The 12663-nt window shown below is 41.3% G+C and overlaps 1 protein-coding gene across 2 annotated transcripts in view; it reads right to left on the bottom strand.

The window, feature by feature from the left end:
- AOAH (acyloxyacyl hydrolase) overlaps positions 1–12663 on the bottom strand; it is an 85005-nt gene that overhangs the window by 32499 nt on the left and 39843 nt on the right. For both annotated transcript variants that reach the window (XM_037383771.1, XM_037383770.1), the window contains exons 10-13: positions 12603–12651; positions 12120–12168; positions 10883–10977; positions 2378–2469 (exon numbers count right to left, since the gene is read on the bottom strand). In XM_037383771.1, coding sequence (XP_037239668.1) covers positions 2378–2469; positions 10883–10977; positions 12120–12168; positions 12603–12651 — 285 coding nt within the window. The remainder of the gene's footprint in view (positions 1–2377; positions 2470–10882; positions 10978–12119; positions 12169–12602; positions 12652–12663) is intronic.

The following is a 12663-nucleotide window of genomic DNA, read 5'->3' on the forward strand; positions in this document are numbered from 1 at the left end:
GCAAGTTGCTAAACTCGTATGACACTGATGAAAATACAGCTGATATTAAAAAAATGAAGTGTGTTCTCATCCCCGAACAACTCTGTGGCCCCTTTATGTATATCCTTCCATTTCACCATCTCTCTTACTTACGGTCATAAATGTTTTTAATCTTGAACAGGGTGGCCTAAAATGGAAGCCAAGATATCCTCTCAGAAACTATAAACTGATGGAGAGTTTCTTTGAAACTGTTCCACCCAGGGTACTTTTATCCTGGTCTTGCAGATAAAGTGTTTAAAAACCTTTTTGTTGTACTTCATTTATAAAAACAATCTTGTTGATTTCTCACTAATTGACTTTTCAATTAGTTGTTATGGAACAGTGAATAAAAGAGAAGAAATATTGGCAGGGCATCCATTTCCCAATGCCATAAATCTTGGATGGATTGATCAGAAAACAGGTTATTCTTGGTTGTGATTAGTTCTCTCCTATACTTTGCACTGTGGAGAAAAATGAAAATGCAAATGAAAAGGAGAGCAGCCCAAAGGGAAGCTGATGAGAAGACCACTCCCCAGCCATGCATACATGGTCATCTCTACCCACTGGGGCTGCTGATTTTGTGTTTGAACTTAGACACCAAAGGAATCAGATAACTTAAATAGCATGGCTTAAGAACAGCAAATTAGGATGGATGTATAGAAACAGAAGGCAACGATAAGTTTTGAAACCAGCAATAAAATGTAACTACCTACATAGAAACACATGATAACATCAGTCAGTCAGCATGCAATGGGCTACACAAGAAATGCCTGAGCTTTTCAGTTTTCAGCATAGCAGGTGGGTGGACAAGAAGAAGCAAACAGACCTTCTCGGTCAGAGGATATTAGTTAAAAAGCGGTGTCCCCATTCACCCATCAGGGGTGGGAAAGATGGGCATGGACTGCATCAGTTTGTGTCTCTACTTTCACAGGCTCAGAGTGAAGGGGAGCCCCCCAATGCACATTGCCAACCAGTCCCCACCAAGCTTAATCATTGCAGTGTGGGATTTTCAGCTATTTCTCTTAAAAACACCTTGAAGTCCCAAAGACAGTTTTTGTTTTGGTTTGGTTTGGTTTTTTTTCCCGGATGTGGTGGAGATAAAAAAAGAGATTAAAAACTGAACACCAACCCAAGGCCTATCACTGACAACTTCAGGGTGAATACTAAGCTCTGATCACTGGTGAACTTCAGATGCTTTGGAGCCCAGTTAAACATTGTGTTTTGAGTAGCTGGACATTGTAATGGATTATTAAAGACGCTGAAAGAGGAGGCTGCATAGATCTTTTCTGTTGGCTTGTCAAGTTCAAGCATACACTGTGTGAATGTAGCTGAGCTTGGGTTTTGCACAGGGAGAAAAAAAAGAAGCAAAAAGTACAAGCGTATGGTGCAACAGATATTTTTCCTGGAAAAAAATACATTCTGCCAACTTCTTAATTTTGTTGGTAGAGCGCCTCTTTAGGCTTGACTCATGCTTGGTTTGGCATTTCACTGTATTCATGACCTTAGACATGTAAAATAAAAATTATCTGAAACTCAGGCCACTGTTGATGATTGCATCCTTCAGTTCTGGCAGGAGGCAAGGGCCTCTTAATGCTGGCCAGAAAGATGATTAACAAAATTGTGAATATTTTTTTTAACTTCACAGTTAAAACTGCAGGCATTTCAAGGTATTTTCTTTGTGTCTGGACTGTATTTTCGTTCCCTTCTGGCAGAGACTTCTTTTCTTCCAACTATACCTGCATCCTTTCCCATCCACATGAGCCAATGTAACACAGAAAATTATGTCACAGGCACTTCCAAATTCTTCTTTTGCTACTTCCTTCTAAGTGTGGCCAAAAAAAAAAGGGGGGGGGGGGGGGGGGAAAGATGGAAGATTGCTCCAAAAAAGGGAACACCATGAAACAACCCTGGGATTACCATTTCTTCCACTGTTTCAGCAGCAAAAAGGAAACACGAGGAAGAAGGAAAAAGAAAAAAACCCAAACCTTTAAGAAAAGTAGAATGCCGATTTTTGTTAGCTCCATCAGTGCTCCCTTTCTCCCTGCTGCAGCCTATTGAAAAAAGTGAGTTTGTTTTCTATTTCTTTGGGGTTTTTTTCTCCTTCTAAATAACCATTTAAACAGCTCTAAAACTTATCCTGAATTTCAGGAAGACTGGGCTAGAGTACTCTGCATTGTCTATATATTTAAAAGATTTTTAAAATCCCTAGGTCCCATGCCAATCTTGATTTTAGAAAGAGTAAAAGCAGAGCTGACTAGCATTTTTATCTTTCCTTTCAAGCACTGCTTGGGTTCTTTCTTGCTATGCTTTGAGGGACCTTGAGACTCGCTACGACTTGGCCCGCCGCCTGCTGGCTTACCCGATGGTGGAGTTCAGAAATCCGGTGATCTCGGAGAACTGAGGCCAGTCAAGCTCGTCAGTGAAAGCCATTGGGAGATTAGCAAATGATTTCTGAAAGAGAAATTTTTAAATCAACATGGTTTCACCATCACAGACAAGAAAATCCTTTCAGCAAACTCGAGCACTTGTTAGCTGGAGCATTAGCCGGACAGCAGCAATTGTAACTATAGCTGTAGAGGTAATTAAGCATATACTTAGAAAGTTTACTTTTGTAAAGAGGGGCATATCAAGAGATGGAAGAAGGAAAAGCAGAAGAGATATCTGAATTGCATCTCCAGGCAGTCTTTCATTCTGGAATAGCCCCAACCCTCTCCTGCCGTGGAGCATGTCCTGCAGGTGCAGACCACCAAGGTAGCAGCTGTTTGCTGCAACATCTGTCCTGTCCAAAGGTGGGTGTCTGTGGGCACAGGGAGAGATGACAGCATGATGTCCTCAGTGGATATGGCAGAAGGACAACATCAAATTCACTCGAAGCTCCCTTGCACTCTCCAGCAGGATGAACTGAGAGCATCTGACCCCCTACATACCTCTGCCTGGTCCTCACTGCAAATTTTGGGGACAGCACTAAGCAGCAGAGTCAGAAAGGCCCCTGAACATGGCAGGGACGAGGGAGAAAAGCACACGTGGTCTGCCATAACCTTCCCATGCAAACAGATGCAACCTTTACCCTTCTCTGCTTTTGCTGGTATTAGTCCCTCACGTTTTTTTTAAGCGACTGCCTCTTCAAAAGCCTCTATTCAGATGCAAGCTCTGTTCCACATTCAAAACGCAGCACCCTGTTTGTTTCCACTTTGATTTCTGAATGTGTCAAAAATCAGGAAAGGCAAAAAAAATGGCCTCAAGAAATTGTGCTACCTCAGAAGGATGACGACATGGAGTAAATTTTCAGCTTCTCCTAGTCTAGGATAGGCTCACAAAGACAAATGCATAAATCCAGTGTGCTCAAACTGCTGATGAAAAAGGTAATAACCAAAAGAAGGTCAAAACATAAACCCAGATAATTTACTGGCTGATTTAATCCATGTAAATTATTAGCTTCATCTTCTTTTCAAGTAATTGTGGCGTTTCCTTAAACCCTCACTGCTATAAACATCAAGCAGGGGGGTAATTCTTTCTCCAAGAGGGTCAGAGATAACTGAGGAGCCACAGAAGATCTAAATCTTGTAGTTCCCACCAAGTCTTCATTCTCAGAAAATTATTGTTTAAGTGAATGGGAGCTACGCTTGAGTATACGCTGGGTTTTGACTGTAAGAGGATGGGGGGAGATGCAGGGAAAGGGGAGAAGATGTATGAAAATGAGGGGCTGTGAGGGGGAAGAAATCCTGAAGCCAGGCTCTGAGCAGCCTAATGCAGAGCAGATGCCAGTTTAAAGCATATAACAGCATATTTGACCTACTTACATTGCATTAGTTACCAAGGTGAAAATGGGTCTGGCTTAATTACCTTTCAGTTGGTTCTGTCTCACACACAGATATATATATGTGTGTGTGTGTCCTTGTGTGTATCTGCATATACATAAATATATTAAAAAAAATCTTATTTTTTTCAGACTGGAGGGAACTTCCAAATCTGTCACCCTCAAATCTGGTAGTTTTGTGTACAAACAAGCACTTAATCCAAGGGCACAGCTACGAGCAGAAGTGGAGTGGTACAGCATGGCTTGGCCATTTGCAATATTTGCCTCCTCATAGCTTTGCATTAAAGGTGACAGAAATATGGAAACAGTCACTTAGTGCAGAACAAACTAGAGATATGATCTCTTATAAGTCACAGCATAGGAGAGTATAAAAAGAGCCCCCAAAAGATTAAATATTTTTAAAACAAATCCTTCTATGACCAATTCTCTTATAATTTCCTGTTGGTTCTCCAAAACAATATTTTCATTGGACAGGTCCCAATAATTTTTAACTGTTTTTTTCTTTTTCCCCCTGCAAACTTAACTCAAATGTGAATTAGCCAGAACCTATTTGAGTTGCAAATTGGTTTGGAAAAGAACATTTGAGATCAGAATTATAGTTGCATTTGAAAATTTGATATACGTTTAGCATTGACACTGTTCCAGCAAAGCACTTTAAAGCCAGACTTTTGAAGATATTTCAGGACCAAAGGGTGAAGATGAGTAGTTAATGGAAATTTCAGAAGAATGCTAGACCTTGAACTCTGCAGCAATGTAGTATGGAAAACATGGTCCAACAGACTGCATTTTGCTTAGTCTCACATGCAACTGTGTCCCACTATAGAGGTGGATCTATGTTGACTTTTAGCTTAAAACTCTTGTGAGCACAGCCTTGTTTAAATACCATTCTCTAGACTATTCTGGCTGAGAAACCATGCTTCAGCCTACATGCCAGATTTTAGCACAGAATGATTAGAAAGTTATTCCAGCCTGGCTTCAAATGCCATATTTTAGCCTCAAATGCTCTAGATGAGTTTCCTTTCGAAGGAACATCCTCACTTCCTAAATGTGTCCTGCCTGAAATACGGGGCAGCCAAAGCCATGGCTGATGCTAAATGCACACATGCCAAGCTGTGCTTGAATGGAAGAAGGTGCAGGGTTGCTATGGCAAGAGATTTTCAAAATCAGAACACAAAAGGGCATAGGGAACCTAATGCTAATATAAGCCTTTAGAGATGCAGTGTCAGAAATCCTGAAAGCACTGAAGTATCCCTTAATCTGAAGGGGAATTGGGTTTATACTACTTTTTAAATTATTTTATTTTTTTATAAAGGATTTAAAGTATAATTTCTAGAAAATAGAATTGCATGGATGAAGATCTGGACTCACCCTAGGGACAAGGAAAAGATTTCAATGCAGTCTATTTTACTAGAAAACATGCAAAGTCTCTCATTCACATCAGCCTGCTATTTTTTACTTCTATGGAAGCAGACAACATATATTGTTTTTATACTGACTTTAATGCTGTTCAAATCCTTGTGACAGTATCAAGTACCACAGATAACTTTCTTATTCTAAGTATACAAATAAGCAAGCCTTAGAGCTCTTGAGGAAAGTACAGCCTATCTTGTTAAAAAGCATGTGTGGCATTTCTGTTCTTTAAAGCTGCAAGGGGCATAGGTTTGAAATTAGCAAAATTATTACCTTATTTCCCACAAAATGCAGCATCTTAGTCATCATGATACTAGCTGGGAGAAACTTGCCTGCAATTCACTGGTTACAGAGGGAAGCTAGAGAATGTTTTAAATAAGATTTTAACAGATCAAACTCCTGTTTTTTCTAGTGGTGCAAAAAAAGAAGTCAGTGGGATAAGTGTTTAGGGCATCCTGAACCCTCATTTAAAGAAATATTGAATCTTTTCAATGGGAAAAAGATAATATGAAAAAATCACTTTAGTGAAACGTGAGAACCCTTTGAGTTTGTGGGCAAATAGGTATTTACTGTATTATAAATAGATGTGGGATTTATTTTTCTCTTTATTCAGCATGAAATAGAGATCCAAGAGTTTTAAAATGCATCTTCCTCTAAAGGGTATAATTTTCAGCACATTTATAAATACAGTGCTTTTATCTCAAGACAAAATTGTCTCTAAAATGAGATTCAAAAATAAGCTTCTATCTCAGACATATAACAGGAAAATGCTGCATTTAGTAGCTATTTGGAAGTCAATTGTAAACAGATGGACAGAGCAGCAGGAGCACAATATCCATTGCTAGACTCACCAGTGTTTTCAACATTAGCTTTCAGCAAAAATGATCCACCTCAAAAAAAAACCCCAGTATTTCTTCTGCATTGCTAAACCTCATAGAGTGCGTGTCTACTGCATTACACTTCATTTTTAGTGTCTGAATTTTCAGGTCAAAGGAACGAACATTCAGTTCAGTTCTTGTTGAACATTTTAAAAGACGAAAAGCCTGGCAAACCCAAAACCAATTGATAAGCAGAAAGCCAAAATAAAGCTGACTCATCCCCTTATTACAGCTGGATAATTCTTGTCCTGTAATTGTACTCTGGGTGTCTGGAGATTTACTGGAGTGGTGATGGCAGGTTAAGGACAGAATCATGTGCTTGGCTGCCTCTGCGGGAACATGCAGGCAGGTATACGCAGTGACGGTCCCAACATAATTTTCTCTGTGTGGCTGCACCTCAGTTAGATCTCTATATGGTAGGGTAGACTTTAGGACTCAACAGTACCACACTGATCAAAATCTCCAAAATCAAGGTATCTGCGACTTCCTCTAGTGCTACATAGGGTGGGGTGGGTTTTTTTTGTTGTTTGTGGTTTGTTTTTTTAACTGGAGAAATAACATGTCTGAGCTATGGCTTTCAAAGATGCGTCTACCTTGCGGTGGACAGTTTCCACACCAAGTAGTGTCTCCGTATGCTCTTTCTGGGAAGAACATACTCTAAAAGGGATGAGCAAAGGTTTTGGAAATAGCACTGGAACAAGTGAGTCCCCACTCTGAGCACACATCTCAGGCTTGGCAACAGACAAAATGGGCTGGGAGTGCCTGCAGCTGTGTTGGTGCAGGCAGACTGACACTCAGGTGCTTGCAAGCTTCCCCCATAAAACAGCATGCTTGCTTAATGCAGGAACATGATTCAGGTCTCTGCATTTGATCACTTAAGTTTAAGAAAACAGGAAGACCAGGAAGGCGCTAGGGGTCTTGATATGGAACAAGGGAATGATGCAACTTGATGCATTTCTTGACGTGGGATGTATGACAGAAGCATGTCCCCCTCCACTGGATTACACGGGGAGTTACTACCCTGTGAGAGGCTAATGCCAAGGGCTGTAAGCTCCCAATCAGACTGGGAAATCCAAAATCCAGTATATAACAGCTTCCCAACAATGGTCTTTGAGATGATGTCGTGGGCACCTGAATTCCAAAGCTGTTCAGTCCAAATATCCATCTCAGCAACCCCATGCTAATCATCTGGTTACCCAAATGACATCTTGAGCCTGCTTCAGTGAGGAAATTTCTCATTCATGTTCTTTCTTTCCTCCCTCATCGTTACTGCTCCTTGGCATGGTACACTATGTGGAGCATAATCAGGGGAAACAACCATTCTGCAGAGCCTCTCAACTAAATTCTCAGCATCTCTCCTGGAAAATTATTTCCCTACCTAATTAGCTTTAAAATGGGAATTAACAGCTGCCACTGATGTAGTGATGATTAACAGAAGGGTCCACAGCATTGCTACCAAGTGTAAATTTTACTTTACACTTGTATATGTGAACATGTATAAGGATAAATATAGATAAGAAATATAGGAAAATATAATGTATATAAAATAGGTAAGTAAAAAGATAGAAAAACATGAAAGCAATAAAATAATAAAATTAATAAATCTGAATTAACAGGCACACAACTTTTCCCTTGTACACATGATGAAAATCCTGGATGAGGTGTATGGGGTGGGGGAAATTCCTATTTGGAATTCCATGTAGAGGGTTGAGATTCCATTGAAAGTGAAATTAAAGCTTTAAACTGACTCTAGTATTGACTGTAGAGAAAACCAACTGATAAACTATTTTTTCTATGTGTCTTATCAAAGAAATTTTCACAGAATCAAGGAGAAGCATCTCGAGCTTGACAGCACAGTGGAGAACAGCAGGTACACGAGGCTAATGCCTTATCCTTCCCCTCTCAGAGCCCTAACTTCAAAGTCATGCTGTCGTCCCAGATTAAGGATGTTTTCTGTGAGATTAGGACATAGACTCTGCACTCTCTCTGGTTGCAAAACCAACCATGGACGCACTTAGAAATTCTCCTCAAGAAAAACTTTCCACTGAAAAAAGATCAAAGCCAGTTAATTTGCTAATTAAACCTATGAATGAAGGATATTTGCCAGTGGTATTTAATACTACACACCAAGAGACAATAGTATTACACCTCTACACCCCTGAGGCAGCTCAGTTGCTGCTATTGTCATTCTACACACAGAAAGCAAGACACAGGACAAGCAAGAGGAAGAGGCAGTGACAAAGCCTGAATTAGCTCAGAAATTTTTTTGCTAGCACTTTTGTGCTCAGGCAACAACTTACTTTCTTAAGGTGGGCTGCAAATTAAATAAGTTTTTACTGTTGCTGAAGTTTAAATACAGATACTGGGTTTTTTATACGACTGAAGTCTCTGTATCTCTGCGTTAATATTTAACTGCTGTATTTTTGCCAGGATGGTTAGGAAAGCTTGCAAATAGTCCTAGACAAGAACTTGTTTTTTTCTATCCCGAATCTCACATACCCCAGACACCTGGGTGGCCGTGCAGCATGCTTCTGTAGAGCTCAGCTAGCTGTAGGAGGGCTGTGTTCCCTGCAAGGTAACTAGCCCAGCCGTGCTCTGTCCTGGCTCGCTATAACTGATTTTCCGAGTTCCTCTGCATTACCAACACACCGTGCCGTACCCCCGTCATGGGTCTGTCTGATGCTGCCCAGCTCAGGGTACCCAGCGTCCGAAGCGGCAGGAGGTTATCTATATTATCCTCTTGTACCTTCTTCTCCTGGGTCCGTAAGTGGTATTTTAAGCAATACCTTAATGCATCCCTTCGTTACTAGGCTCAGAACAGACGCCAGCCCTGGTGCCTTGCACTGGTGCAGGAGAGACGTCTCTCCTGGGACTGGCTTGTGGCAGCTCTGGGTCTGTGTGTGAAGTCCAGGCTTCCTTTTTACTTACTCATACATTACATTTAGCTTCTCCAATTCCAGTGATGTCTTAACTCGTCTTATTTTATATACTGTGAGTGGGGTGACTACAAAACGCCAGAGACTGAGCACACCTCTCTTTGCCTTCCTCGCCCCAGTGCAGGGCACCAGCTCTAAACAGGAGTCACCTTTTCTGCAAAGGAAAGCAGCCCACTTTTCCCTTTCCAACCAGTCCTTGATCTTCCACACACACTAGCCAGATGGAGTTGAGCACTGAAAGCACATATATATTGAGCCTGACACAGAGAGCACCAGTTCCCTTCCCATGCAAGTTGTTCTACACTCATCAGACAGCAACAAGGTGCCATCAAAACTCACTTTATCATCTACACTCCAGCTCCCAACCTTGAAGCTTCTGCCTCTGCATACCATTACCAGCCCTCAGCCCATCCAGCTAGTGGACCAGCAAGCTTCAAGCAAGACAAATGCGTTCTAAACCTTCACTACAGTGATAATAAAATGCTGACATACTCTAAAACTATTCTTGCCTACATGGCTCTGCTACCAGCGTTGCTGCCAGAATCATCATCACCATTAGTATTATTACCATCTTTATTAGACAAGATAATCTCAATTATCATTAGTGCTAATTGATTATGCTCATCATCAGTTCTGTCATCAGTGTCATTCATCTAACTGTTGCTCATAAACGTTTAACAAAGAAAAACAACTGCTAATCTGCAACATTTAAATCAGCTCAGCTCTGGGAGCAGAAGTGGGAAAACAGATGAAACTCTCAGACCTCCAACAGCACTGTAACTACTGACATTTTGGATAAGTATTGTTCTCCAGAAAATGTCCACATCCTTCTTCTACAGAGGCCAGTGGAGGAGTAGTAGTTTTTCACCAGGGAACGTAGGCAATGATGATATATCTGCTTACCCCTGTGCAACAGACCTCACGCAGAGAAGGACAACGCACAGTCCTCCCTGAGTAGGGAGTGACACTGGCTCAGGATAGGAAGCAATAGGGAAGGACAGGAGCATACCTGTGCATTTACCTCCACCCTCCAATTGCTATTTGCTGGAATGACCTTTTCCCCTCGATTATTTCATTCCATGCCAGTGAACTGCAACAGCTGAGGCTCAGCGTAATTCACAGCCAGGCACATTTTGTTGTTTGAAAATGGGAAATGCTGGGATACTGCCCAAAGCTAGACATCAGTGTGGTAGTGACATTTTATGGTCACTACAGAAACTCTTCCCTTTAGGACAAGTCCATTATAAACCCTTGGATGACCCTCAAACACCTGCAGACGTATTTGCTCAAAAAGGCTCAGGGCTTAAATACTGGAATACTAGACCTGTTTCATATATGCCACAGATGAGGGAAAACAATCCAGGACATGTCATTTCAAAGCCAGGTGCCTAAAAGAGAAGTTTCCAGACTGTCAGCAGGGTCACTTCTGCAACACTTACACAGCAAGGAGCCATACCAATAAGGCTGCCAAGAGCAGGACTGATCCCACAGACAGCGCAGGCCTCCTTGAACCACAGGCATGTGCATGGAAAGCCAGATGTCCTGGTTTGTGTCTCTGGCACAGCGCTGCGCAGCTGGAGCCAAACTGTTCCCTGACCCAATTGCACAGATGTCGGAGGAGCAGCAGTAGCACAGGGCTATGGGGTTTTATCTTCAGAAGAGCAGCTGCAGGAGGTGACGGACACACATGAGACCTTAATGATAAATTCCAGTGCAGTGAAGCATTTTGCACTAGTTTCCCTTTGGCAACCTGTGGCACAGGGGAGAAAGCCAATGGCAACCAGCGTGATAGCAGTTTTGGCAACCTGAACATGATTCCTCACCGCTGACATCTGTGTGACGGTCATCCACTCGGGAGGGATGTGGAAGTGAGCGCCGGCTGAGTCTCCCAACAGCACGACCCCTTGCGAGTCCGCACCTAATGAATGCACTTTGTTAGTCGCATGAGCAGATAGAGCAAACTGAAACAAAGCATGGAGAGCAATGCTTAAAGAGCAACAGCAGAGGCAGCTGATGGAGTCACGGGGTGACTGGCTATATCACTCTTCACATGGCTGAAACGTTCAGACCCTACAATGGGGTTTTCACTTCATCTGCAGCAAAAACTGGCTAAGAAACACCTGCCAACAACCCTAGAGAAACAGCTGGGGAATGGGCATGAAAAACAGGGAGAGGTCTTGCTAATCAGAAAAAATCCTGGTTGTATTCAAGGATGGATGTGCTATTTCAGCAGAGGCTCTGCTGTGCAGCCAACATTTATTTTACTACCCATAGAATATGCATTAAAAAGTACTTAAACATTTAGGGAAATCGGATTACCCAGGAAATTGCTCAAAGCTCCTTATAACATGACTTGGTGGTGGATGTGCTACTCATAAGAATATTTCTGCTAGAACAATCTGGCTGGTTTATAATTAATGTTACTGAGCATTTGTAGATTGCCTTTCATCTAAAGCTGTTGAAAAGTCTTGCCAGGCAATGGTTCATCCCCAGGATGCTGATTTAAATATAAGGCAAGGTGAGCAGCAACTGTAGTCACGGCTGTTTAGTGAGGGTGTTATTTGTGCATATGTGTATACACAGGCACCGACGTTGCTGTCAGGGAGGTCAGCTGATGCCATCACTTCCCCTCTTTAAGGCCTTCTCCGGAAAAGTATCAGCATGATTACTGGTATTTACAGCAACGGGTCAAACTGGACAAGCACAGATGTTAAACTGCTCTCCTGAATCTCAATGCCATCCCTCTGGGTTAGGCTTCAGCCATCACAAAAAAATGCAGAGGTGATATCTCCATTGGCTGCTGTCCCTGATCCATGTATTTTAACTTCATAACTGAGCTGGCTTTTAACAGTAAATTAGCGGCAGCCTGTGCTTTTTACGTTTTATCTTTGCCCATCCTCCAAATTAAAAAAAAAAAAAATATTTTGCCATTTTACATTCCTCATGACTCGTAAAGCCCATTATCTTTCCCTACATTGGCAATGACCATGAAAATATTGAAGCATTTATGAAATGAAAAGAAAAGAGACATTGTTTCTTGTATTGACTGTAAAGATTTACCTTTGCAAAATTTCTCCTCATAGGGAATTCCATCTTTTGGATCCACACCCTGTTGGAGGAGAGAAGGGGCAGATGATAGTATCTATCTAGTGCCTGAAAATGGCAATACAAAACAGAGGCTGAGAATTTAGCTTTTTTTGAATGTTTGCCTGCAGGAAGCACTGCATCATAATAACGATGCTTTCCATTACATTATTTTAATGAGTATGTGTACATTTAAATTAATTACAATAGCTGTAGTTTAAATAATCTTAAGCATCAGTAAACAAACGCTCATAACTGCTTCCCCTATGTTTCCTTAGTTTTTAATAAATACGGTTTTATTACTTGGAATATCAAAGGCAGTAAATAAATAGGAGTATTCCCAATCAGTTAATAAACCAGAATAAATAAAAAAGAAACATTTGCAGACTAATTCAAAAGAAGGAAAAAAAGAGACGCAGCATCAGAAAGGAAGTATAAGATGCAAATTCATTTACTTACCCATATGCCATTGCAGTTAGAGTCACTTTTCACATCCCAATTATCAGGACTAAAACAAAGT

This window comes from Falco rusticolus, chromosome 4 (genome assembly GCF_015220075.1).
Source record: "Falco rusticolus isolate bFalRus1 chromosome 4, bFalRus1.pri, whole genome shotgun sequence".
In the NCBI taxonomy this organism is placed as follows: domain Eukaryota; kingdom Metazoa; phylum Chordata; class Aves; order Falconiformes; family Falconidae; genus Falco; species Falco rusticolus.